This window comes from Entelurus aequoreus, linkage group LG17, assembly GCF_033978785.1.
Source record: "Entelurus aequoreus isolate RoL-2023_Sb linkage group LG17, RoL_Eaeq_v1.1, whole genome shotgun sequence".
Classification (NCBI taxonomy): domain Eukaryota; kingdom Metazoa; phylum Chordata; class Actinopteri; order Syngnathiformes; family Syngnathidae; genus Entelurus; species Entelurus aequoreus.
Genome location: NC_084747.1, coordinates 19,354,924 through 19,382,569, shown reverse-complemented (window position 1 = coordinate 19,382,569; position 27,646 = coordinate 19,354,924). Strand labels below are relative to the sequence as shown.

The following is a 27,646-nucleotide window of genomic DNA, read 5'->3' as shown; positions in this document are numbered from 1 at the left end:
GGCTGCAAACCGGCAGAAGAGAAGAGGAAGAAGAAGAAGCCCGTTTGAAAAAGTAAAAAGTCAAAGGAGAAAAAGATACAACTTTTATCTCTCGCGACGTCTGCCTGCTTTTTCACCGTTTATTTGTCTTTTGACACCTTTTACGTCGTTCGACATGTCCAGCGATCATCGACGTTGGGAAACTTTGGATGTGCTCAAAAAGTTGCCGAAGGGAAACATCAAATTTGATCTTGTTTGGTCGGAGAGGGGTGAGGTAAGTCCATCTATCTTAATTTAACTTAATGTATCTTAACTTGGGCCAACTGTCCGTCAGCTAAATTGTTTTTTTAATTTGTATCTAACACAAACTTCCTTCAGCCTCTCGTTTCTAGCCTTGTTTTTATTTGAAGTTGACTTTCTCTGGACAGAAGTTGATTTTGTGCCACACTCCTCGTCCAAAGTGTCTTTTTACATACAGTAAATATAAATGAGTGGATTATTATGATCATATACTATCTTTGTCAGCTGCAACATAAGGTGTGTATCTCTACTTGAATGGGAATGGCAACGGTGTCGAAGGCCAGTAACTAGATTTAAAAAACAAAACGGTTGGATCACTTACAGGTATATAACACAATTTACCATCATCAGTCGGCAGAAACAGAACAAACGACCAAAAACATGCAAAGGGCTGCCAAAATTAACGTGAATAATCACGGAAAAAATGTTGCATTAATTTTGAACACATTTAGATTAATCATGCAATTTAATTTGACCGCTCGATCTATTTTACCGTAACCGCTATACATGGGTTTCCGTTCGCGAAGGATTGTGGGTAATCCTTGCAGCAGCCGCCATCTTGTGTGTCGTAACTTCTTCGCCTGCGGAAGTTTTCTAAATATTATTTTAATTTTTAGAGAGAGAGAGAGAGAGAGAGAGAGAGAGAGAGAGAGAGAGAGAGAGAGAGAGAGAGAGAGAGAGAGAGAGAGAGAGAGAGATAAAAGACGGACAGACATAAAAGACAAAAAGACAGACAGACTGACATAAAAGACGGACAGATATAAAAGACAAACAGACAGACATTTAAAGACAGGCAGACAGATATAAAAGACAGACATAAAGAAGGACAGACATAAAAGACAAAAAGACAGACATAAAAGACAGACTGACATAAAAGACAGACAGACATAAAAGACAAACAGACAGACATACATAAAAGACAGACAGACATAAAAAACAGGCAGACATAAAGACAGGCAGACAGACAGACATAAAAGACAGACAGACATAAAAGACAGACAGACAGACATAAAAGACAGACAGACATAAAAGACAGACATAAAAGACAGGCAGACAGACATACATAAAAGACAGACAAACAAAAGACAGACAGACATAAAGACAGACAGACATAAAAGACAGACAGACATAAAGACAGACATAAAAGCCAGACAGACAGACATACATAAAAGACAGACAAACAAAAGACGGACAGACATAAAAGACGGACAGACATAAAAGACAGACAGACAGACATTAAAAGACAGGCAGACAGATATAAAAGACAGACATAAAAGACGGACAGACTGACATAAAAGACAGACAGACATAAAAGACGGACAGATAGATATAAAAGACGGACACACATAAAAGACAAAAAGACAGACAGACTGACATAAAAGACGGACAGATATAAAAGACAAACAGACAGACATTTAAAGACAGGCAGACAGATATAAAAGACAGACATAAAAGAAGGACAGACATAAAGACAAAAAGACAGACATAAAAGACAGACTGACATAAAAGACAGACAGACATAAAAGACAAACAGACAGACATACATAAAAGACAGACAGACATAAAAAACAGGCAGACATAAAAGACAGGCAGACAGACAGACATAAAAGACAGACAGACATAAAAGACAGACAGACAGACATAAAAGACAGACAGACATAAAAGACAGACATAAAAGACAGGCAGACAGACATACATAAAAGACAGACAAACAAAGACAGACAGACATAAAAGACAGACAGATATAAAAGACAGACAGACATAAAGACAGACATAAAGCCAGACAGACAGACATACATAAAAGACAGACAAACAAAAGACGGACAGACATAAAAGACGGACAGACATAAAAGACAGACAGACAGACATTAAAAGACAGGCAGACAGATATAAAAGACAGACATAAAAGACGGACAGACTGACATAAAAGACAGACAGACATAAAAGACAAACAGACAGACATAAAAGACAGGCAGACACAGAAAGACATACATAAAAGACAGACAAACAAAAGACAGACAGACATTAAAGACAGACAGACAGACATAAAAGACAGACAGACATAAAAGACGGACAGATATAAAAGACAAACAGACAGACATTTAAAGACAGGCAGACAGATATAAAAGACAGACATAAAAGACGGACAGACATAAAAGACAAAAAGACAGACATAAAAGACGGACTGACATAAAAGACAGACAGACATAAAAGACAAACAGACAGACAGACATAAAAGACAGACAGACAAAAAACAGGCAGACATAAAAGACAGGCAGACAGACAGACATAAAAGACAGACAGACATAAAAGACAGACAGACAGACATAAAAGACAGACAGACATAAAAGACGGACAGATATAAAAGACAAACAGACAGACATTTAAAGACAGGCAGACAGATATAAAAGACAGACATAAAAGACGGACAGACATAAAAGACAAAAAGACAGACATAAAAGACGGACTGACATAAAAGACAGACAGACATAAAAGACAAACAGACAGACAGACATAAAAGACAGACAGACATAAAAAACAGGCAGACATAAAAGACAGGCAGACAGACAGACATAAAAGACAGACAGACATAAAAGACAGACAGACAGACATAAAAGACAGACAGACATAAAAGACAGACATAAAAGACAGGCAGACAGACAGACATACATAAAAGACAGACAAACAAAAGACAGACAGACATAAAAGACAGACAGACATAAAAGACAGACAGACCGACATAAAAGACAGACAGACATAAATACAGACATAAAAGCCAGACAGAAAGACATACATAAAAGACAGACAAACAAAAGACAGACAGACATAAAAAACAGGCAGACATAAAAGACAGGCAGACAGACAGACATAAAAGACAGACAGACATAAAAGACAGACAGACAGACATAAAAGACAGACAGACATAAAAGACAGACATAAAAGACAGGCAGACAGACAGACATACATAAAAGACAGACAAACAAAAGACAGACAGACATAAAAGACAGACAGACATAAAAGACAGACAGACCGACATAAAAGACAGACAGACATAAATACAGACATAAAAGCCAGACAGAAAGACATACATAAAAGACAGACAAACAAAAGACAGACAGACATAAAAGACGGACAGACATAAAAGACAGACAGACAGACATTAAAAGACAGGCAGACAGATATAAAAGACAGACATAAAAGACGGACAGACTGACATAAAAGACAGACAGACATAAAAGACAAACAGACAGACATAAAAGACAGGCAGACAGAAAGACATACATAAAAGACAGACAAACAAAAGACAGACAGACATTAAAGACAGACAGACAGACATAAAAGACAGACAGACATAAAAGACGGACAGATATAAAAGACAAACAGACAGACATTTAAAGACAGGCAGACAGATATAAAAGACAGACATAAAAGACGGACAGACATAAAAGACAAAAAGACAGACATAAAAGACGGACTGACATAAAAGACAGACAGACATAAAAGACAAACAGACAGACAGACATAAAAGACAGACAGACAAAAAACAGGCAGACATAAAAGACAGGCAGACAGACAGACATAAAAGACAGACAGACATAAAAGACAGACAGACAGACATAAAAGACAGACAGACATAAAAGACGGACAGATATAAAAGACAAACAGACAGACATTTAAAGACAGGCAGACAGATATAAAAGACAGACATAAAAGACGGACAGACATAAAAGACAAAAAGACAGACATAAAAGACGGACTGACATAAAAGACAGACAGACATAAAAGACAGGCAGACAGACAGACATAAAAGACAAACAGACAGACAGACATAAAAGACAGACAGACATAAAAAACAGGCAGACATAAAAGACAGGCAGACAGACAGACATAAAAGACAGACAGACAAAAAGACAGACATAAAAGACGGACTGACATAAAAGACAGGCAGACATAAAAGACAGGCAGACAGACAGACATAAAAGACAAACAGACAGACAGACATAAAAGACAGACAGACATAAAAAACAGGCAGACATAAAAGACAGGCAGACAGACAGACATAAAAGACAGACAGACATAAAAGACAGACAGACAGACATAAAAGACAGACAGACATAAAAGACAGACATAAAAGACAGGCAGACAGACAGACATACATAAAAGACAGACAAACAAAAGACAGACAGACATAAAAGACAGACATAAAAGACAGACAGACCGACATAAAAAACAGACAGACATAAATACAGACATAAAAGCCAGACAGAAAGACATACATAAAAGACAGACAAACAAAAGACAGACAGACATAAAAAACAGGCAGACATAAAAGACAGGCAGACAGACAGACATAAAAGACAGACAGACATAAAAGACAGACAGACAGACATAAAAGACAGACAGACATAAAAGACAGACATAAAAGACAGGCAGACAGACAGACATACATAAAAGACAGACAAACAAAAGACAGACAGACATAAAAGACAGACAGACATAAAAGACAGACAGACCGACATAAAAGACAGACAGACATAAATACAGACATAAAAGCCAGACAGAAAGACATACATAAAAGACAGACAAACAAAAGACAGACAGACATAAAAGACGGACAGACATAAAAGACAGACAGACAGACATTAAAAGACAGGCAGACAGATATAAAAGACAGACATAAAAGACGGACAGACTGACATAAAAGACAGACAGACATAAAAGACAAACAGACAGACATAAAAGACAGGCAGACAGAAAGACATACATAAAAGACAGACAAACAAAAGACAGACAGACATTAAAGACAGACAGACAGACATAAAAGACAGACAGACATAAAAGACAAACAGACAGACATTTAAAGACAGGCAGACAGATATAAAAGACAGACATAAAAGACGGACAGACATAAAAGACAAAAAGACAGACATAAAAGACAGACTGACATAAAAGACAGACAGACATAAAAGACAAACAGACAGACAGACATAAAAGACAGACAGACATAAAAAACAGGCAGACATAAAAGACAGGCAGACAGACAGACATAAAAGACAGACAGACAGACATAAAAGACAGACCGACATAAAAGACAGGCAGACAGACAGACATACATAAAAGACAGACAAACAAAAGACAGACAGACATAAAAGACAGACAGACCGACATAAAAGACAGACAGACATAAAGACAGACATAAAAGCCAGACAGACATACATAAAAGACAGACAAACAAAAGACAGACAGACATAAAAGACGGACAGACATAAAAGACAGACAGACAGACATTAAAAGACAGGCAGACAGATATAAAAGACAGACATAAAAGACGGACAGACATAAAAGACAAAAAGACAGACAGACAGACAGACAGACTTACATAAAAGACGGACAGACATAAAAGACAGACAGACATAAAAAAGACAGGCAGACAGATATAAAAGACAGACATTAAAGACAGACAGACTGATATAAAAGACAGACAGACAGACATAAAAGACAGGCAGACAGACAGACATAAGAGAAAGACAGACAGACAGACATAAAAGACAGACATAAAAGACAGACAGAGCTAGATAGAGAAAGAGGGCTAGATAGATACATAGAGAGGGAGAGAGATTCATTTTTTTATTTATCTCCTTCATTGATGTGCATTTTTGATCAATAGACAATTAAACTTTAGCAACTAAACACATATTTACACACCTGTGCTTGAGAAGGAATAGGATGCAGAAAATCTACGGTATAGATAGATATAGACATATATATAGAGAGAGATTGATAGATAGATATAGATAGATAGACCCGCCAGTGTCCAAAATCCGGCCCGCGGGAATTCCCAAGTTAATTTTTTTTTTTTTTTAAATCTGTCCTTTCTAATCAATTTTCAACCGCTTGTTACTCTCTGTGTCTCCTAGCCGCTCAGGCATATCAGCATTTGTCTAAAAATACATTTTTCCATCAAACACATGACATCATTGCGCTCGCGCCGCAGTGTCCGGTGAGCACGCAGCAAGTGCGCGCTCTTTCAGTCAATTAGTGCGCGAGGAATATATATATATACTGTATATATACACTATATTGCCAAAAGTATTTGGCCACCTGCCTTTACTCACATATGAACTTGAAGTGCCATTCCATGGAATTGTCCAAAATGTTTTGGTATCCTGGAGCATTCAAAGTTCATTTCACTGGAACTAAGGGGCCAAGCCCAATTCCTGAAAAACCAACCCCACATCATAATTCCTCCTCCTCCAAATTTCACAATCGGCACAATGCATTTCGAAATGTAGCGTCCTCCTGGCAACCTTCAAACCCAGACTGGTCCATCAGATTGCCAGATGGGAAAGCGTGATTCATCAGTCCAGAGAAGGCGTCTCCACTGCTCTAGAGTCCAGTGGCGACGTGCTTTACACCACTGCATCCCACGCTTTGCATTGGACTTGGTGATGTATGGCTTGGATGCAGCTGCTCGGCCATGGAAACCCATTCCATGAAGCTCTCTGCGTACTGTACGTGGGCTAATTGGAAGGTCACATGAAGTTTGGAGCTCTGTAGAAACTGACTGTGCAGAAAGTCTTTGCACTATGCGCTTTCAGCATCCGCTGACCCCTCTCTGTCAGTTTACGTGGCCTACCACTTGGTGGCTGACTTGCTGTTGTTCCCAAACGCTTCACTTTTCTTATAATAAAGTTGACTTTGGAATATTTAGGAGTGAGGAAATTTCACGACTGGATTTGTTGCACAGGTGGCATCCTGTTCCACGCTGGAAATCACTGAGAGCGGCCCATTCTTTCACAAAATGTTTGTAGAAACAGTCTCCATGCCTAAGTGCTTGATTTTATACACAGTGATTAGGACACCTGATTCTCATCATTTGGATGGGTGGCCAAATACTTTTGGCAATATAGTGTATATTTATATATATATATATATATACAGCCCGGCCAAATTGTTTTAACCCAACGCGGCCCCCAAGTCAAAAAGTTTGGGGACCCCTGCGCTATATAAATAGATATGAATAATAAGGTATAATAGGAGATCATACATAATGACGTACTCCTGTACAGTAGGTGGCGCTATGCACCGTCTGTACCGGAAGTACTGGCGGCTGCAACCCGGAAGAAGAAGAAGAAGCGCGTTTGAAAAAGAAAAAAAGGCAAAGGAGAAGAAGATACAACTTATCTCTCGCGGATACACGACGTCTGTCTACTTTTTCACCATTTATTTGTCTTTTGACACCTTTTACGTCGTTCGACATGTCCAGCGATCATCGACGTTGGGAAACTTTGGATGCGCTCAAAAAGTCGCCAAAGGGAAACATCAAATTTGATCTTTTTTGGTCGGAGAGGGGTGAGGTAAGTCTATCGATCTTAATTTAACTTAATGTATCTTAACTTGGGCCAACTGTCCGTCAGCTAAGTCGTTTTTTTAAAAATTTGTATCCAACACAAACTTCCTTCAGCCTCTCGTTTCTAGCCTTGCTTTTATTTGAAGTTGACTTTCTCTGGACAGAAGTTGATTTTGTGCCACACTCCTCGTCCAAAGTGTCTTTTTAACCACCCTTGGCCTACAGTAAATATAAATGAGTGGATTATTATGATTTATCTTTGTCAGCTGCAACATAAGGTGTGTATCTCTACTTGAATGGGAATGGCAACGGTGTCGAAGGCCAGTCACTAGACTTAAAAAATAAAAATGGTTGGATCACTTATATAACACAATTTACCATCATCAGTCGGCAGAAACAGAACAAATGACCAAATACATGCAAAGGGCCGCCAAAATTAACGAGCTGTGTGATTAATCACGGAAAAATGTTGCATTAATTTTGAACACATTTAGATTAATCATGCAATTTAATTTGACCGCTCGATCTCTTTTACCGTAACATGGGTTTCTGTTCGCGAAGGATTGTGGGTAATCCTCACAGCAGCCGCCATCCTGTGTGTCGTAACTTCTTCGCTTGCAGAAGTTTTCTAAATATCATTATTTTTATACACCTTTTATTTATAAAGTTCAACATTTACAAACAAACAGATTGTAACGACCTGCTGGGTTCATGTTGTGTTCCTGAGTGAGGGATATTCAGAGTTCCTACTATCATGAACGTACCACGCCTGTAAGGTGATTGGCGAAGAGGGAGGAAGCGGTCGTTGTTGCGGAAATGAGGGAGAAGATACATTTTTTATTTTATAAAAATGTTTAAAAAAATTTATTGAACAACAAACATCTACAATTCACACAAAAGTCAATGCACTTCCAACATCAAGGAAAGAAAACAAAAGCAAACACAGAGCGTAACAATACCAAAAAATATGAACAAATAAATAAATAAAAGACAAAAAGGGCTACCTGAATCACTTTAAATGTTTTTAACAAAGATATCAATTTAAGTGCTTTTGTATTTTTAATCATTCTCCAAGATTTGATTGATAATTGTAACCCATTAAGCCAATTAGAAAATGTAGGCCTTACTTTCATAAACCGACATTTATGTAGAAAAAATATTTGTCTGAAGTATAATAATGTTGACAAACATTTCTGTGTTACAGTCGTTTATAAAAATACCAAATTTGATCTCTTCTATAGAGAATGATGACATCACCACACTCTTGTTTCTCAGCCAATCTCTGATCGCCTCCCAAAACACATCTACACTCTCACACACACGTACAGTATCACACACACACATACAGTATCACACACACACACATACAGTATCACACAGACACATGTACAGTATCACACACACCTACAGTATCACACACACATGTACAGTATCACACACACACATGTACAGTATCACACACACACACACACATGCAGTATCACACACACACTCACAGTATCACACACACATGTACACTCTCACATTCCACAAACACATGATTGACATCCTCTACAGCTCCACATATATAACAGCCGTCAACCTCCATGTTAAATTTAAGTTTTAAAAAATCCTTAGAGGGGTATATTTCATTAATAATTTTAAATTGTATTTCTTTAATTTTGGGAAGAATTGGGTATGTAATATATCTTGTCCTTATTTTCCTTAGCTCAACTTTTGTAAACTCCGTCAGGATATATTTTCTATGAATGGAAAGTATTATTTCACTAAAACTGGCCTCATATATTTGTTGGAACATTTTTCATCACAGAAATGAACATCTTCAATATTAAGGTTTCTCAGACAAGGGGTACGATTTGAATATAAAAACATCCTGAGTCACCATAGACGAGGATAGACGTGCTTGTGGGAGGAACGACATAAGTTGAGCTGTGTTAGCATAGGTTGCTCAATAAAAGTTGAAAAAGAGCGTCAGACTTTGTGTGCACTTCTTCTGGACGCTACAATATGAACAAGGAGAATTAAAACAAGTAGAAAAACAGTACGATACAGCGCCAAGGGCTTGTTAATGCAATAAAGTTATTATAGTAGAATGTAAAATATATATATGTAGTAATGTGTATAGTTATAGGCTCACACAAGTTCTGTAAATCGTTTAAATTTGGAGCATGGCATCCTAGTTTTTACAGCTTTTTAGGTTTTAGAAGTAGAAAGCGTTTTAAAGTAAAGTTCTAACTCTACTTTTAAAGGCACAAAAACAGGTCGGGTATTGAGAACCTTACATTTATGAATATAAAACTTAGCCAATAGTGTAATGAGGTTGCAAAGGTCAAATTCCTTTTTTAAAAACAAAAAAAAAAATTCCCATGCGGTTTTCTAAATATTTTTCACACTTTAGAAATGGTATTTTTTGTATTTCCAAATAAAATTTGAATAAATCTTTTTTTTTTTTTTTTTTTTTTTTTTTTAAATGTCCCATTCCTGAAAATAAACTTCCCTAATTAAAACATGTTCTGAGCCACAAAGTTAAGATATGGAGATTTTGTTGAGCATGTCTTTGCCAACATTGGATTGCTTTTCGGCTCTATAATGAGCAAAACTCCAAACATAAATATTATATGCGGTCCTCGGACCCTGTTGGATGCGTGCTGCAGTAGTGAAGCAGTACACTGATTAAAGTGCACCCAAATAAAGACTGCAGAAACTTTTAACACCTTTGTGAAATGATACATGTTTGGTGCAATTACAGACCCCTGAGATTAATTTCCATAATTCATTTTAATGTGCGAGCTGTGTTTTTTTCTACATGTTTACCCGTGTTTACTGTCATTACCTTAACACGCTTTTTACGTTTGTAGGATATTTTGGCCGGTTATGAGGAGATGCTCAGCCTGTCCGCTGAGGCTGGAGATATCCTGAAAAAACTCTGGTCCGAATCCCCTCAGAAGTGTGCTCTTTTGAGCCCCGGTCAGTCCAGTCCCGGGCTCGCTGCCTCCAGCCAACACGGTGGTGACGCCACTGGCGAAGACAACATGGTGTCTGTAGCGGCCAAACAAAAACAGGCAAGTCAAGTTGTCTTTCCGCTAAGTGTAACCCACAGTACGGTTACTTTTTTTTTCCTATCAAAAATGTCTCTTTATTTTGCTTATCAGCAAAAACTGCATTTTGCAGCAGACAAAGAATCACTGGTGTACTGAATATTGTTAGTCTTAAAGGAAAACTGTACTTTTTATTAATTTTGCCTATCATTCACAATCCTTACGTGAGACAAGAACACATGTTTTTCTTTTTTTTTTAATGCATTCTAACTAGTGAATATATACTAGTAAAAGTCAGCTAACAACGAAGCCAATGGTACTTCCTCTATTTTGCCCATTAATTGCTCTAAAAAACATCCAGAAACCTGCAACAACGTTTTATATACATACTGTAAGTGTCTATGTAATGTAGTAACATTCATTATAACATGTAATTACGTATTTTGGTCACTTTAAGCATACGGTGGTGTCGTCAATTACACCAGTGTTTTTCAACCACTGTGCTGTGAGATATGATGTCATTTCACCTAATTGGGCTAAAAAAATTTTTGCAAACCAGTAATTATAATCCGCAAATGTGCCGTTGTTGAGTGTCTGTGCTGTCTAGAGCTTGACAGAGTAACCGTGTAATACTCTTCCATATCAGTAGGTGACAGCAGGTAGGCAATTGCTTTGTAGATGTCGGGAACATGGTTTGTCGTGATCACAATATGCGGGAGGCAGCGTGTAGGTAAAAAAGTATCTAACACTTAAACCAAAAATAAATAAAAGGTGAGTGCCACTAAGAAAAGGCATTGAAGCTTACGGATGGCTACGCAAAACGAAACTAAAACTGAACTGGCTGCCAAATAAACAAAAACAGAATGCTGGACGACACCAAAGACTTACATCGTTTGGAACAGACGGCGTCCACAAAGTACATCCGTACATGACATGACCATCAACAATGTCCCCACAAGGAAGGATAGCGTCCGCACAACTTAAATAGTCTTGATTGCGAAAACAAAGCAGGTGCGGGGAATAGCACTCAAAAGGAAGGCATGAAGCTGTTACAGAGAAACACCAACAAAACAGGAAGGGCCACCAAAATAACAGCGCAAGACAGGAACTAAAGCACTACACACTGGAAAACAACAACAAACTCAAAATAAGGCACGACAACCTGGTGGAGTTTCATTTTTTAACTTTTTCTGCTGGTGGTGTGCCTCTGTATTTTTTTTAATTAAAAAAAAAGGTTGAAAAACACTGAATTACACAGATGCCTCACAACGTTCGTTTTTTCCTTCAACAACTGCACGACTCATAATGACAGACTTCATGACAGACAACAAAGACTACTTTGGGACAATTGATGATCCAGAAACATATATTTTTGAGCCTGAATATAAGGAGGATGAAGCTGAGCTACAAGTTTTAAAAGCTGTGTGCTAAACAGATACAGCCTTAGTGAAGTACTGGTTATAAAACTGGTTTTAAAAGCCAAAAACCGCGGTCCATAAGGGTGTTTTTTCCCGTGCAGAGTGGACCGAACGGTGTACGTTGCATCCGTACTTTCCACAATGAAGACATCTATCAAGCGATTGCCTATATTTTTTTTAACTTTGTGGATTATTTGGTCTTTGTGAGTTGTGATATCGCCTTCTATTATGAAAGTTTATGGAACATAACTGCGAAGGAGCAGCGGCTATGCTGCACATGTGCATGTAGATATGATGCTAATCTCTTGAATTTTTGCATGTTTTTTCCTCGCATCAGATTGCAAGCGAGAGCAAGCAGAATGTGAAGGAAAGTTCCACGTCTCTGCCGACCGTCTCCCTACGGTCCCTTGAAGCCAGTGTAATTGCTGGAAAAATCTCCCAGTATGAAGAGGCTTATAGTCAAAAAGCAAGGGTGAGCTTGATCTTCCGCATGAACATACTTTTCCCATGAATGTATTTGATTGTGTATTGAAGTATTGGTTCTATAATTATGAGACAAAACACTTTCATCTCAAATCTGCCCCGCCCGCTGAAACAAATTAAAAATGATTTAATCCGTGCTTGGCCCTCCCGAAACAGCACAATTTTAACATATAACATACATTTTTCAAAGAAAAACTAACGTTTAGATCCGGCCTGGGCAATTATTTTGACTCGGGGCCAAATTTAGAGAAAAAAATGTGTCTGGGGGCCGGTTTATCTCATTTTAGGAACACTAAGATGTCTCACAATAATGGCTGATTGAATGCTAAAAACGAATGTGGATTTAGAATTTTAACTATGAACAATAAAACACTGAATATTGACAACATTTGAACGTCACACCCCCTCTCCATCGACATATTTTACAATCAAGCGAAACGCAACAAAAATGCAACAAACACAGCGAAATATGAACATGTAGGGTAAAAAAAAACCCACCTACAATCTGTTACATCTGATATATCGCTAAGCTTTAGAACTTTGTTGTAAACAAAGTTCCATTTCGTTGGATTATTATCGTTGTTTACTAACAAACTAATGGAAAACCTGCTTTGGGATCAATAGTCAGAGCAGTGTTTCCCACACATTCATTTATTTGTGGCGGCCCGCCACAAAATAATTATGTCCGCCACAAATTTAAAAAAGTAAATAAATAAAAAATATATTTTTTATTTATTTTTTGTCCTGTCCAGCTTCTCAGGCAAATCATATAGTTGATGTAGATGCTCATATAGGCTGTTCAGATTTACTTTACAAAAGAGAAGTGTAGGATACTTCTCTTGTTGCCTTATTTGTATTTGACCACTACTGTTTTCTGTTTATTTGTTACTGACTGTGGCAGGACACCTCTGCCTCTGTTTCACTTTATGTTGCTGGTAAATAATATGGTTGTAGTAGTAGGCTAAAGTTAAATTATTTAGTATGCACTAATTAAAGGGGCAGAGCTTTAAGAGACATTTTAGCTTTTATATTTTATAAGATATATTTTTTGTAAGAACCACAATTAATAAATATATTTCAGTGAATAACTTATTGTTCAAATCTGTATATAAATATGTACATAAAGTGTTGTAATTATATTGTAAAATGGATGGATGGATGGATGAATGGATGGACGTTTAAAACAAAACTTATTATTAATTAGTAAGTATACATTTTTTGAGCCTTTTTAGAGAAAATCATATCATTGTAGTACATTATGCAAATTACTTGATGTCATGGTGACCACGCCCATAGCCACCCCATAGCCATGCCCCCCACCGCCACAGCTATCATGGCAGTTTATGGGAAACACTTCAGAGTGACAATTTAACTTCAGCTAGTGTAGAATTTTCATTAGAAACGGGTTTGAATGAAACAAACGCAAGGAATACAGTAGGAACGGGATTCAAAAGGCACTATTTGTCGCGGTTTACCTGACACATGAAACGTGACAAATTGCGGGAGTGCGCTATCCACTTTTGCCGCCGTTCCAACGTTGACCACAGTTGCTATGTAGAGTGGAGCTTTCCCTCATTTTCAGCAGACTGCATTGCAAAAGGATGAACCCTTCCTCTGATGCGAGATCCACCCAGGAATGGAGCCGTATAAATCCCTTTCCTCCTGTAGCTTGTTGCATCAATTAATATCGAGTTAAGAGCTGCATTTGCATGCCTTCATGCTTTTTTCTGTCAAAATTTAGATGTATTAATCATGTGGCCAAACAGCTAAATTTTTGTTTCATCTGACCACAGAACTTTCCTCTAGAAGGTCTTATCTTTGTCCATGTGATGTCAGATGAAACAAAAATTGAGCTGTTTGGCCACAATACCCAGCAATATGTTTGGAGGAGAAAAGGTGAGGCCTTTAATCCCAGGAACACCATTCCTACCGTCAAGCTTGGTGGTGATAGTATTTTGCTCTGAGTCTGTTTTGCTGCCAATGAAACCCAGCAGATTTGCTCACATTTTCAGTAGACCCATAATAAATTCATAAAAGAACCAAACTTCATGAATGTCTCTTGTGACCAACAAATATGTGCTCCAATCACTCTATCACAAAAAAATAAGAGTTGTAGAAATGATTGGAAACTCAAGACAGCCATGACATTATGTTCTTTAAACGTGTAGGTAAACTTTTGACCACGACTGTACATTTTCAAAATGGGCTTTTTCCATTTTGGGCCAAAGTAAAACAAATACACCAATCTGAAGTTGTCATCGTTTTATTTTTAAGTTATCATGCCATGATTTTACCCGGCCCCCTGAGCTAAACTCGGGTTTGACACCTAACGGTTCTAACCTAAACCTTATTTGTTGTGGTTCAGAGAAGTTTCAGAAGGCATCAGCAGAAGATGGAGGACATGGTAACTCGGGTGGCAAAGGCCCAGTTGGAGCAGATGAAACGCTACAAAGAGCGCATGGAGTTGAAGCGGCGGCAGGAGTACCAGCACATGAGTGACGTGATGGAACGAGAGTGAGATGACTTTGCAAATATTAACATATATAAGTATTTCATTAAAAAAAATATGTACAGTCCATCATGTTATGGTAGCTTTAACAGAGAGAGACAGGAATGTTTAGGTCTCCTAAAATCTAATCAGTTGTTTCTTATCCCATTTCTGACATTTCCTAAATGTTTCATGAAAATCCAGCCATAACTTTTTGAGCTATGTTGCTAACTAACTAACTGGCAAACCCTGGTGATCCTTTGTTATACTTTTTTAATGATTGACAAGTCTTATAATTCTGACACACGTATGAGCAAGACCAAAGGGCTGTCGAAGGACTTCAGGGACAAGATCTGAGAGCTGCACAAGACTGCAATAGGCTGTTCTTTTCTTTCTGTCTCTCAATACAATAAACCTACCATAAACATGTTGATGTCTTTGTAAACTTTAAACTTCTTAGATTAAACTTTCTAAACCAGGAAGGGGATCAAATGAACTAATTAAGTGCTTTCCTGCTTTGGTATTTTCTTTCAAACTCCTGCTTCTGTTACTCATAAGTCCTGTGGCTTTAGGTGTGCTGCGGTTAACACTAGATCTTGACTTAGCAGCACAAGCAGCTTTGGGGATCAAATACTTATTTTCCCTGACTTCCACAATATTGTTTTTTCAATGTTTCGTACTGTAGGACAAAAGACAGCATTGGCCGTCAAGAGAAGCTAAAGGAAGAGCAGCGCCACAGACTCAAGGTACACTACAATCCACTTTGAAATACATGGTGAATGTACCTTCACATCTCACTGACTTGTCCTCCTGACCCAAAGATCCTTAACCTCCGTGTGAGGGAGGCGGAGCAGCAGCGTCTGAGGGAGGCAGAGCTGGAGCGACAGCGTCAGACTGAAGGCAAAGAGCGGCTGCGGAACCTCAACTCCATTCAAGAGGAGATCCTGCAGCTCAACCAGCTTCTAGAGTCCTCCACCCAGAACCAGACCACGGCGCACCCAACCAGCGTTGGCACATACACCACCCGTGGGAACCAGTTTTGCTCCCAGGTGTCCGAGGTGGTTCAAAAGATGGCAGAAGTGAGTGGAGTGTTTATTTAATTTTTTAAAATTTAAGTTCAAAATGCATCATTGATTATTTAACACATGAAAGGAGGTTTAAACCTTTTCCACTAAAGAACATGTACTGAAACGCTCAGATTTAAAGAAATAGCAGCCTTTGTGTTACAAATGAGAAATTATATTATTATTTGTGTTATTAGTAGTAACATTTATTTATTCTCTTGTAACAATATCTATTTTGCGGTTTTTGTTTTTTGTGTTAACCACACTTCAGTGCTCACTGACTTGTTACCTGCTGACTGTTATAGGGATGCACAATAATAGACATGTGAACCGATACCAATAACCGATAGTTTCTGGACCTTTACAACCAATAACCGATATTTATAGTACGTATAAATATTTACACTGGATTTTGTGAAAATTTCTTAAATGAACAGTTTACACTTCTGCCCAAAATGTAGACATTACTCAATAATGTGCATATCTATTGTAGTGATAAGGATAATCTCAACTGATATTTTTATACCTAATACATATTATACACTTTCTACTATAATTCCGACCAATGCAAACAGTTGGAATCATTGTGTAAGGCAAAAATAAACTTGAATTAACTGACATTTCAACTTTTTAACTATTTCCTTGATAGACAACAACCTACTCAAACATTCTAAATATGATTTCATTGAATGAACAAAACACTCTGTCCAACACAACATATATAAATGGAGCCATTGGGACTGAACCAATAAGATTCTGCGTTGCAGTTAGCAACAACATGAAACAAGTGGAGTCACATCTCTTGTCGATTGACAAAAAGTAGAAATATATTTTTCCCTGAGAGTAATACAATAGGGCAATACATGTCTGCCCCTGAGAAAGCTACATTCAATTGCAGAAATTAATTCAAATAATAAAGTGCATTTTTTTCCACTGAGAAATCTTAAAGGCCTACTGAAATGAGATCTTCTTATTTAAACGGGGATAGCAGATCCATTCTATGTGTCATACTTGATCATTTCGCGATATTGCCATATTTTTGCTGAAAGGATTTAGTAGAGAACATCGACGATAAAGTTCGCAACTTTTGGTCGCTGATAAAAAAAAAGCCTTGCCTGTACCGGAAGTAGCGTGACGTCACAGGTTGTGGAGCTCCTCACATCTGCACATTGTTTTCAATCATGGACGCCAGCAGCGTGAGCGATTCGGACAGAGAAAGCGACGATTACCCCATTAATTTGAGCGAGGATGAAAGATTTGTGGATGAGGAAAGTGAAAGTGAAGGATTAGAGGGCAGTGGAAGCGATTCAGATAGGGAAGATGCTGTGAGAGGCGGGTGGGACCTGATATTCAGCTGGGAATGACTAAAACAGTAAATAAACACAAGACATATATATACTCTATTAGCCACAACACAACCAGGCTTATATTTAATATGCCACAAATTAATCGCGCATAACAAACACCTCCCCCCTCCCGTCCATATAACCCGGCAATACAACTCAAACACCCGCACAACACACTCAATCCCACAGCCCAAAGTACCGTTCACTTCCGCAAAGTTCATACAGCACATATATTTCCCCAAAGTTACGTACGTGACATGCACATAGCGGCACGCATGGACGGGCAAGCGATCAAATGTTTGGAAGGAAGCTGCATACTCACGGTAGCGCGCCTGCTATCCAACTCAAAGTCCTCCTGGTTGTGTTGCTGTAGCCAGCCGCTAATACACCGATACCACCTACAGCTTTCTTCTTTGCTGTCTTCATTGTCCATTAAACAAATTGCAACCAACACAGATGTCAAGAATACTGTGGAATTTTGCGATGAAAACAGAGCTGTTTGTATTGGGACACAATGGTGTCCCAATACTTCCGCACAATCCGTGACGTCACGCGCAAACGTCATCATACCGAGACGTTTTCAGCCGGATATTTCCCGGGAAATTTAAAATTGCACTTTATAAGTTAACCCGGCCGTATTGGCATGTGTTGCAATGTTAAGATTTCATCATTGATATATAAACTATCAGACTGCGTCGTCGGTAGTAGTGGGTTTCAGTAGGCCTTTAAAAGGTAACTAACTCAAGCCTGCGCCTCCAAATGAACGAATTAAGTGCTTTCCTGCTTTGGTATTTTCTTTCAAACTCTTGTCCTGTGGCTTTACGTGTGCTGCGGTCGCCGCTATTAACACTAGCTCTTGGCTTAGCAGCACAAGCAGCTTCGTACTGCGTCCATGAATCTTCACAATGGTGAATTTTAAAGCGACTCATTAGATTTGTTGTGTTGAAGCGCTTCTTTTTCCGTCCTGGTGGAATTTTAGTTTTGCAAACTGAAAGTGAAATTCTTCCGCCACTGTAAAAGAAAAGCCCACACAACAAGGTTTACAGGAAAAAAAGCCCACAACAGTCTGTACCGAGGATGTCGTTGTGGCTTGTACAGCCCTTTGAGACACTTGTGATTTAGGGCTATATAAATAAACATTGATTGATTGATTGAACAGTGACTCTGCCGCGCCATGTTGCTTTTTCTCTGTACACACCAGGCTGTGTAAATATGCACGCACACTGTAGGGGAAGGGGGAGGGGTTCAGGAGCCAGGTAGCAGGACAAGCCACAGCAGGAACCAACAACAAACACAAAGAGGCATAAACCCTGATTGTTATCAGCTCATTTTATCTAGTGATTTTTTTTTTTCAGGTACAGTATCCCAGCGTGGAAGACATGACCGTGGCAGAGCGTGCCCTCCACGAAATGAAGGCGCTGATCTGCTCGATGCAGGAGGAAGCGGCCAAAGCTCAAGAGGAGATGAAGAAGAAGGTGCTGGAGGAGGAGGAAGAATCCCATAGGAAGCTGTCATTGCTGAAGACTCAACAGGAAGCACAAAAGAAGGCAGAGCTTTCAGCCAAAGAGAAAACAAACAAGCACGGTTAGCACTGAGTATTTTCCCCCTCAGAAAGATGTGACCGTAGCTGACTACGTCCTTCTTTTTTACACAAAACCTACACATTGCTCAAAAAGGTTCATTATGTCTTCTTATTTATATGCTTTTTTTTGTGATCAGACCATATTTTCGGTATATTAGATAGAATCTTTACCTGACATGTTTCGACTGTCATCTGCAGTCTTCTTCAGAAGCGTCACCTGACCACTGTGACCTGTTGCCTATCAGCTGTTCTTATAGGCGTGGCCAACCAAGAAGACCTGTCAAGTCTACCTGGTTTTGCAATGATCTGATATGGCTGATTTTAAGATTTCCTGTTCGGATTTTAGTTTTAGGCTTCTTGTAGGTTCGCAGCTGAGTGTGAAGCGACTGAGATAAGAATCAGCACCTCCAAGTCAGAGTCCATGGTTCTTGCCCGGAAAAGGGTGGAGTACCATCTCCGGGTTGGGGAGAAGACCCTGCCCCGAGTGGAGGAGTTCAAGTACCTCGGAGTCTTGTTCACGAGTGAGGGAAGAGTGGATCGGGAGATCGACAGGCGGATCGGTGCGGCGTCTTCAGTAATGCGGATCGATCCGTTGTGGCGAAGAAGGAGCTGAGCCGGAAGGCAAAGCTCTCAATTTACCGGTCGATCTACGTTCCCATCCTCACCTATGGTCATGAGCTTTGGGCTACGACCGAAAGGACAAGATCTCGGGTACAAGCGGCCGAAATGAGTTTCCTCCGCCGGGCGGCGGGGCTCTCCCTCAGAGATAGGGTAAGAAGCTCTGCCATCCGGGGGGAGCTCAAAGTAAAGCCGTTGCTCCTCCACATGGAGAGGAGCCAGATGAGGTGGTTCGGGCATCTGGTCAGGATAATAATAATAATAATGGATTAGATTTTATATCGCGCTTTTCTATTATTAGATACTCAAAGCGCTCACAGAGAAGTGGGAACCCATCATTCATTCACACCTGGTGGTGGTAAGCTACATTTGTAGCCACAGCTGCCCTGGGGTAGACTGATGGAAGCGAGGCTGCCAGTTTGCGCCTACTGCCCCTCCGACCACCACCTATCATTCATTCATCATTCATTCAACAGTGTGAGCGGCATTGGGGGCAAGGGTGAAGTGTCCTGCCCAAGGACACAACGGCAGCGATTTGGATGTCAAGAGGCGGGGAGCGAACCTGCAACCCTCAGGTTTCTGGCATGGCCGCTCTACCCCACTACGCCATACCACCCAAACGCCTCCCTAGGGAGGTGTTTAGGGCACGTCCGACCGGTAGGAGGCCACAGGGAAGACCCAGGACACGTTGGGAAGACTATGTCTCCCGGATGGCCTGGGAACGCCTCGGGATCCCCTGGGAAGAGCTGGACGAAGTGGCTGGGGAGAGGGAAGTCTGGGCTTCCCTGCTTAGGCTGCTGCCCCCGCGACTCGACCTCAGATAAGTGGAAGAAGATGGATGGGTGGATGGGCTTCTTGTAAAACCTTCTAGTTGTCTCTTTTTCACATTTTTCTGATGTTCTTCCTTGTGTTGAATGTCCTCCCTGTTTCTCCCATGTATGATTTTTTGCATGATTTACACGGGATTTCGTAAATTATATTGCATTTCTTGTCTCGTTCTTTTTTGTCTTTTGGATGTACAAGCAACTGTGTGAGGTTTAACTGTTGTGTGTATTTTGTGTTTTTTCTTGACCCGCTGTATTGGTTCAGTTATTCCCCTAATGTATGGTAAGGTTATGACCTCTTTGTTCTTTATTTCAGGTTTTTCTTTGGGTTTCTTCTTTGTTCCCCTTTCTTTGTTTTTTACTTGTCGTTTCCCCTTTTTTGATGGCCCGGTGTTGGATATTGGCAGTTTTTAAGTGCATTTTTGATGCGTTTCTCTTCTTTTTTTCTATCTTGTTCTTCTGTTATGATGTTGGCTCGTTCATAGAGGTTTCTTACGACTGATAGTTTGTGTGCTGTGGGATGTTCGGAGGTCCAGAGTTGATATTAATCGGTGTGTGTCGGTTTCCGATGAACAGTAATGTTTTGACTGCCGTCATCTTTGCGGTGGATTTTCATGTCCAAAAAAGTTCTGGTCCCGTTCATTGGTTGGCCACGCCTATAAGAACAGCTGATAGGCAACATGTCACAGTGGTAAGGTGACCCTTCTGAAGAAGACTGCAGATGACAGTCGAAACATGTCAGGTAAAGATTCCATCTAATATACCGAAAATATGGTCTGATTACAAGAACATTTGAAAAAGAAAACTCACACATTCACGTTCAAGGAACTTTATTGTCATAGCAGCACACATGAGATGGCATGAAATGTATTACCCAATTCCCACATTCACTTACATGATTGAAAGCAAGAGACAATCTTTTCTTTGCGTTCAAGTACGGTCCACTTGCAAAGTGCATAGTTGTGTTGAAGTAAAGATGCCGTACGTTGTTGCTGCTTTGGTCCAGTTGTGTAACATGATTCTGCCAATGTTTTACTGTCGTTTTCTTCCTACAGGGCTGCAGAACAATGCTGAAGACACCACGTTGAAATGGTACAAGGACTTGCAGGAGTCTCTTGATCAGTGCGCTCAAAGCATAGAACAGCTCAGCTCCTCACAGGACGACCAGGTTGGTTTGTGCACGTAAAGTTGACGAGCACTGTCTGGGAGTCATCAACATGTCAATCTTCCTCTGTGTGCAGATGAGGAGAGTGAAGTTGGACCTCCAGAGAGCCTCCACCATCCCCGTCAGTCAAATCTCCTTCAATTCTGGATCTCATCTACAAGAAATCTTTGGAAAGCTCACCAAGCTGCTCTCTGGCCAGGCAGTGGTGCATGGGGGCCAGTCTGTGTCCACCTCACAGCACCCACAGGGCCTGGACTTTGTGTGTTACAAAATGGCCGAGAAGTTTGTGGTGAGTACTACACCCTCAGAATCCTCCGTTTAAGACCAGAAGGTGGCAGCTGAGGATTTTCTTGTTGCAGAAACAAGGGGAGGCGGAGGTGGCGGCTCATCACGAAGCGGCCTTCCCCATCGGTGTGGTGGCGTCGGGTATCTGGGAGCTGCACCCCCGAGTGGGCGAACTCGTGCTTGGACACCTGCACAAAAAATGTCCGTACGCCGTTCCACATTATCCCATGATGAAGGAAGGCATGTCTGTGGAGGAATATCAAAGGTGAGACCAACATATCAACTGTGAAACTCGGAGAGGATTAAGGATTCGACTAAAGAGTTTCATAGTCAAATCTGATTTGTTAGCTTTTCCCTATTGTCGACTATTAGCCGAATTTACGGCTGCATGACTGGTCTCTAGGTGTCAGTATAACGTCACATAATGTAAGTCCAGTGTTTCCCATAAACTGCCAAGATACCTGTGGCGGTGGGGGCGTGGCTATGGGCGTGGTCACCATGACATCATCGAGTAAATTGTATAATTTACTACAATGATATGATTTTCTCTAAAAAGGCTCAAAAAATGTATACTTACTAATTAATAATAACAGTTTTGTTTTAAACGTCCATGGATGGTTCGCTTCCCCTTTGGTCCGGATGACACGATGTTGAATATTTCCAAAAACAATTTGAAATGTGGACTCGTCAGACCACAGAACACTTTTCCACTTTGCATGAGTCCATCTTAGATGATCTCGGGCCCAGAGAAGCCGGCGGCGTTTCTGGATGTTGTTGACAAATGGCTTTCGCTTTGCATAGTAGAGCTTTAACTTGCACTTACAGATGTAGCGACCAACGGTATTTAGTGACAGTGGTTATCTGAAGTGTTCCTGAGCCCATGTGGTGATATCCTTTAGAGATTGATGTCTGTTTTTGATACAGTGCCGTCTAAGGGATCGAAGGTCACGGTCACTCAATGTTGGTTTCCGGCCATGCCACTTACGTGGAGTCATTTCTCCAGATTCTCTGAACCTTTTGATGATATTATAGACCGTAGATGTTGAAATCCCTAAATTTCTTGCAATTGCACTTTGAGTAACGTTGTTCTTAACTTGTTTGACTATTTGCTCACGCAGTTGTGGACAAAGGGGTGTACCTCGCCCCATCCTTTCTTGTGAAAGACTGAGCATTTTTTGGGAAGCTGTTTTATACCCAATCATGACACCCACCTGTTCCCAATTAGCCTGCACACCTGTGGGATGTTCCAAATAAGTGTTTGATGAGCATTCCTCAACTTTATCAGTATTTTTTGCCACCTTTCCCAACTTCTTTGTCACGTGTTGCTGGCATCAAATTCTAAAGTTAATGATTATTTACAACAAAAAAAAAAGTTTATCAGTTTGAACATCAAATATGTTGTCTTTGTAGCATATTCAACTGAATATGGGTTGAAAAGGATTTCCAAATCATTGTATTCCGTTTATATTTACATCTAACACAATTTCTCAATTCAGATGGAAACGGGGTTTGTAATATGAATTTTAAAAGAAAAAAGATTTTGTGACGATAAAAAAAAAATGTAACCATAGTAGTATCGACTGGATACGCTCTTGTACTTGGCATCATTACCGTGGATGTCAGGTGTAGATCCACCCGTGGCGTTTGTTTACATTGTGACGCCAGTGAGCTATTGTATCCTCCTGAGGTGTGTAGTGAAGCATGTTTAGCTATTCCTCGTCTTGTAAAGAAACTCACTTTATTTGTCGCCATGGAGGCGAGGATTAGTGATTTAGAAGTAGCTAAAACACTGCCGACTCTTAAACCTCTTAAGGCCCAAGCTGTTTGTTTACATGCTTTTTTCTATTTCTCTTTGCTATTTGGGCTTATTGGACCCTAATTAGAATAAAAACTAAGAATCATCTTTTTATATGATGGACTTTAGTCCATAAGTAACAAATGTGTACTTCATGTTTAGTGACATGCTAATTCTTATTTTTACACTTTTTTTTTCTTCCAAATTCCGTTATGTTATACTCTTCTGACACCACCAGATGGCAGTATAAGTGTCCACATAAGCGGCCATAAGACCCCAATTCAGTAGTGTACACAATTTTGGAAATAAGAGCTAAAAGGTGCTGTCCATGCATGTGGCCACTAAGGCCTTTAGAGTTAAAGCACGACGCGTCGTCATGCCTATAAAAAAAATATGGCGAACCGGTACTTTTCAAACAGAGTATAGTTCCGTTTTTGATTCATTAGTATCGCCGATACTATACTAGTACCTGTATACCATACAACCCTAATATGCAGATAGGAATTCTCTCTTACTCTCTAAAACTATTTGTCTGCACACAATAATCTTTTACTAACGCAATCTTTTATCTTTCCCACAATCCTGCTGTATGCGGGGGCCTCGGAGGTACTTAACCCTGCCTCCCTTCCACGGAGGGAGGAAGGGTTTTGATGTTTCACAATTTGACTGTGAGGTTGATCATCAAATCAGACTCCTCCGAAGACAACCCGGAGGACAATTTTTAAAGTCCCCTTTTCACCCGACAGAATTCTTGGTTACCGAGTGGACGACTCCGGAGTCGAAGGTCAGGACAGTTTTCTCAAAAGTATGTCTGGCATGATCCGCTTCTACGCTGCTGTGATCCAGCTGAGGTGGCCCTTTGACTCCAAGCAGGGGGTAAGGACCCTTTTGAATTCCTGCGTGCTAGTAATGCTTCACATTTGGAATCCATTTTGTGTGTTGTTGCTCTTTCAAAAACGTGTCCATCAGTGCAGCAGAATACTAAACTTCTTGTCGTTGTGTCAGTCGTCCCCTCACGGTCTGAACCACGGCTGGCACTGGTTAGCACAGATGCTAAACATGGAGCCCATTGCTGACATCACGGCGACGCTGCTGCTCGACTTCCTCGAGGTGAGTCCTACTTTGAGCAGGTTTGAACTGATACTGGTACCAAAATAACGGCTTTTGTGCAAAGAAACACCTGCTTGTGTTGTAACGTTTGCGTGATGAAATAGGGGAGGAGGTAGCATTGCTTAGTTAACAAATGTTGCGTTCTGGTGACAATATTAAAAATGTTTTGTGAATGTGTTATATTAAGCTTGCGATCAAAGAGGCAGTAAAGATAGCCACAAAAAAAGCAGCAGCTGACTCTGTACGGCCATAGTGTGCTGTACTCTGCGAGTAAGAGGTGACGTCTCAGTGTTTCCCATAAACTGCCAAGATACCTGTGGCGGTGGGGGCGTGTCTATGGGCGTGGTCACCATGACATCATCGATTAATTTGCATAATTTACTACAATGATATGATTTTCTCTAAAAAGGCTCAAAAAATTTATACTTACTAATTAATAATAACAGTTTTGTTTTAAACGTCCATCCATCCATCCATTTTACAATATAATTACAACACTTTATGTACATATTTATATACAGATTTGAACAATAAGTTATTCACTGAAATATATTAATTAATTGTGGTTCTTACAAAAAATATATCTTATAAAATATAAAAGCTAAAATGTCTCTTAAAGCTCTGCCCCTTTAATTAGTGCATACTAAATAATTTAACTTTAGCCTACTACTACAACCATATTATTTACCAGCAACATAAAGTGAAACAGAGGCAGAGGTGTCCTGCCACAGTCAGTAACAAATAAACAGAAAACAGTATTGGTCAAATACAAATAGGGCAACAAGAGAAGTATCCTACACTTCTCTTTTGCAAAGTAAATCTGAACAGCCTATATGGGCATCTACATCAACTATATGATTTGCCTGAGAAGCTGGACAGGACAAAAAAATAATAATAAAAAAATTTAAAAAAAATAAAAATAATATTTTAAATATTTGTTCATGATACAGTACAGGCCAAAAGTTTGGACACACCTTCTCACTCAATGCGTTTTCTTAATTTTCATGACTATTGTAGATTGTCACATCAGAACTACGAATGAACACGTGGAGTTATGTACCGTATTTTTTGGAGTATAAGTCGCTCCGGAGTATAAGTCGCACCCGCCGAAAATGCATTATAAACAAGGAAAAAAACATATATAAGTCGCACTGGAGTATAAGTCGCATTTTTTGGGGAAATTTATTTGATAAAACCCAACACCAAGAATAGACATTTGAAAGGCAATTTAAAATAAATAAAGAATAGTGAACAACAGGCTGAATAAGTGTACGTTATATGAGGCATAAATAACCAACTGAGAACGTGCCTGGTATGTTAACGTAACATATTATGGTAAGAGTCATTCAAATAACTATAACATATAGAACATGCTATACGTTTACCAAACAATCTGTCGCTCCTAATCGCTAAATCCAATGAAATCTTATACGTCTAGTCTCTTACGTGAATGAGCTAAATAATATTATTTGATATTTTACAGTAATGTGTTAATAATTTCACACATAAGTCGCTCTTGAGTATAAGTCGCACCCCCGGCCAAACTATGAAAAAAACTGCGACTTATAGTCCGAAAAATACGGTACTTAACAAAAAATAGGTGAAATAACTGAAAACATGTTTTATATTCTAGTTCCTTCAAAATAGCCACCCTTTGCTCTGATAACTGCTTTGCACACTCTTGGCATTCTCTCGATGAGCAATAGTCACCGAACTAGCTTAAACTAGACCTGAAAGGAACTCCTTGTTGTGCACTGCTAACTTGGCCAATGCTGCCTCCCGCTGTCTAAAGGAGGAAGTGCACCTCACTGTTGGATTCCAAAGTGAACTTAAACAAACTGGTTTTACATACATTCTTAATAAAGTCAACAAACAAGACAGAACAAAAGTATTAGTATTTAATTATTCTCCTGCAAAGAAAGTATATATATTTTTTTTTTTAATGAAAACTGAGTTAAATGTACTATTTGACTATATTCAGCAATATCGTGATCATTTTGGAGAAAATAAACCTGATAAGAAATGTTCATATCAATGCATCCCTAAAGTAAAATCAGTCCCTGCCTTGAACCGTCAAAGCACTTTCCCAACTCGGCCTCTGAAGGAACCTGTCATTCTCTGTCGAGGAAAAAATGTGGTGGAAGTGTAAAAAAAAAAATTTACATTTTATTGTTTGTACTTCTTCTTTAGGTTTGTGGTCACGCATTGTTGAAAACCTACCAGGGTCAGTTTTGGAAACTGATTCTGCTTTTAAAAGAGCAATACATGGCCAGGTACACCCCCACGCACCTGTTGGCACGGTCCTTAATTGTATATTGTGTGTGTGTGTGTATAATGACCCGTGTGTGTGTGACCAGGATTGAAGCAGTCACAAGCAGTGGACAGATGGGATCAGTCTACAGACTGAAAAACTTCCTACAGGTAACGATCACCCAACACACGGAAGAATGAATGATATTTATAAGTGCAGATCCCCACCATTATTGTTATTATCTTGTGTTCTTATCAGCTAACATTGTACTATTTATGCCCTATTGATGATTTAATGACATTATTATTGATAGGATTGTGCCCATTCTGATTGAATTAGAGGAATATCTAACTATCGTTACAACATGTCTGCTTTTCATAGAAAGTGAAAAATACTAATTGATAATGAACTTTTTTCGCAGCGATCACTGCAAGAACAACAGTTAAGTCCTCCCAAAGGCCAGCTGGGTGCCATGTTTTGGAAGTCGTAATGCTGGACAAGGAGCTTATGTTTGTGTTGAGTTGGTAAATAAAGTTAAGTTGTTTTTCC

The 27,646-nt window shown here is 39.5% G+C and overlaps 1 protein-coding gene across 2 annotated transcripts; it reads left to right on the top strand.

The window, feature by feature from the left end:
• Window positions 1–27,646, top strand: LOC133632608 (mRNA export factor GLE1-like). 2 transcript variants are annotated; one of them, XM_062025118.1, is made up of 15 exons: window positions 1–253; window positions 10,489–10,692; window positions 12,424–12,558; window positions 14,935–15,083; window positions 15,743–15,803; window positions 15,879–16,136; window positions 18,823–19,051; window positions 21,547–21,659; window positions 21,733–21,945; window positions 22,016–22,206; window positions 24,483–24,612; window positions 24,742–24,846; window positions 27,037–27,119; window positions 27,204–27,267; window positions 27,519–27,646. In XM_062025118.1, the coding sequence occupies exons 1-15, from the start codon at window positions 155–157 to the stop codon at window positions 27,585–27,587; spliced, it is 2,103 nt and encodes a 700-aa protein (XP_061881102.1). In that variant the 5' UTR covers window positions 1–154; the 3' UTR covers window positions 27,588–27,646. The 2 variants fall into 2 exon arrangements, with proteins under 2 accessions (XP_061881102.1, XP_061881101.1); XM_062025117.1 differs by lacking the exon at window positions 1–253 and adding an exon at window positions 7,360–7,637.

Excerpts from the sequence above, each read along its gene's own strand:
- LOC133632608 (XM_062025118.1), top strand. The coding sequence starts at position 155 with ATGTCCAGCGATCATCGACGTTGGGAAACTTTGGATGTGCTCAAAAAG. Across the intron at positions 254-10,488 it reads TTTGGTCGGAGAGGGGTGAG|GATATTTTGGCCGGTTATGA; the intron begins GTAAGTCCATCT and ends TTACGTTTGTAG. Across the intron at positions 21,660-21,732 it reads GCTCCTCACAGGACGACCAG|ATGAGGAGAGTGAAGTTGGA; the intron begins GTTGGTTTGTGC and ends CTCTGTGTGCAG.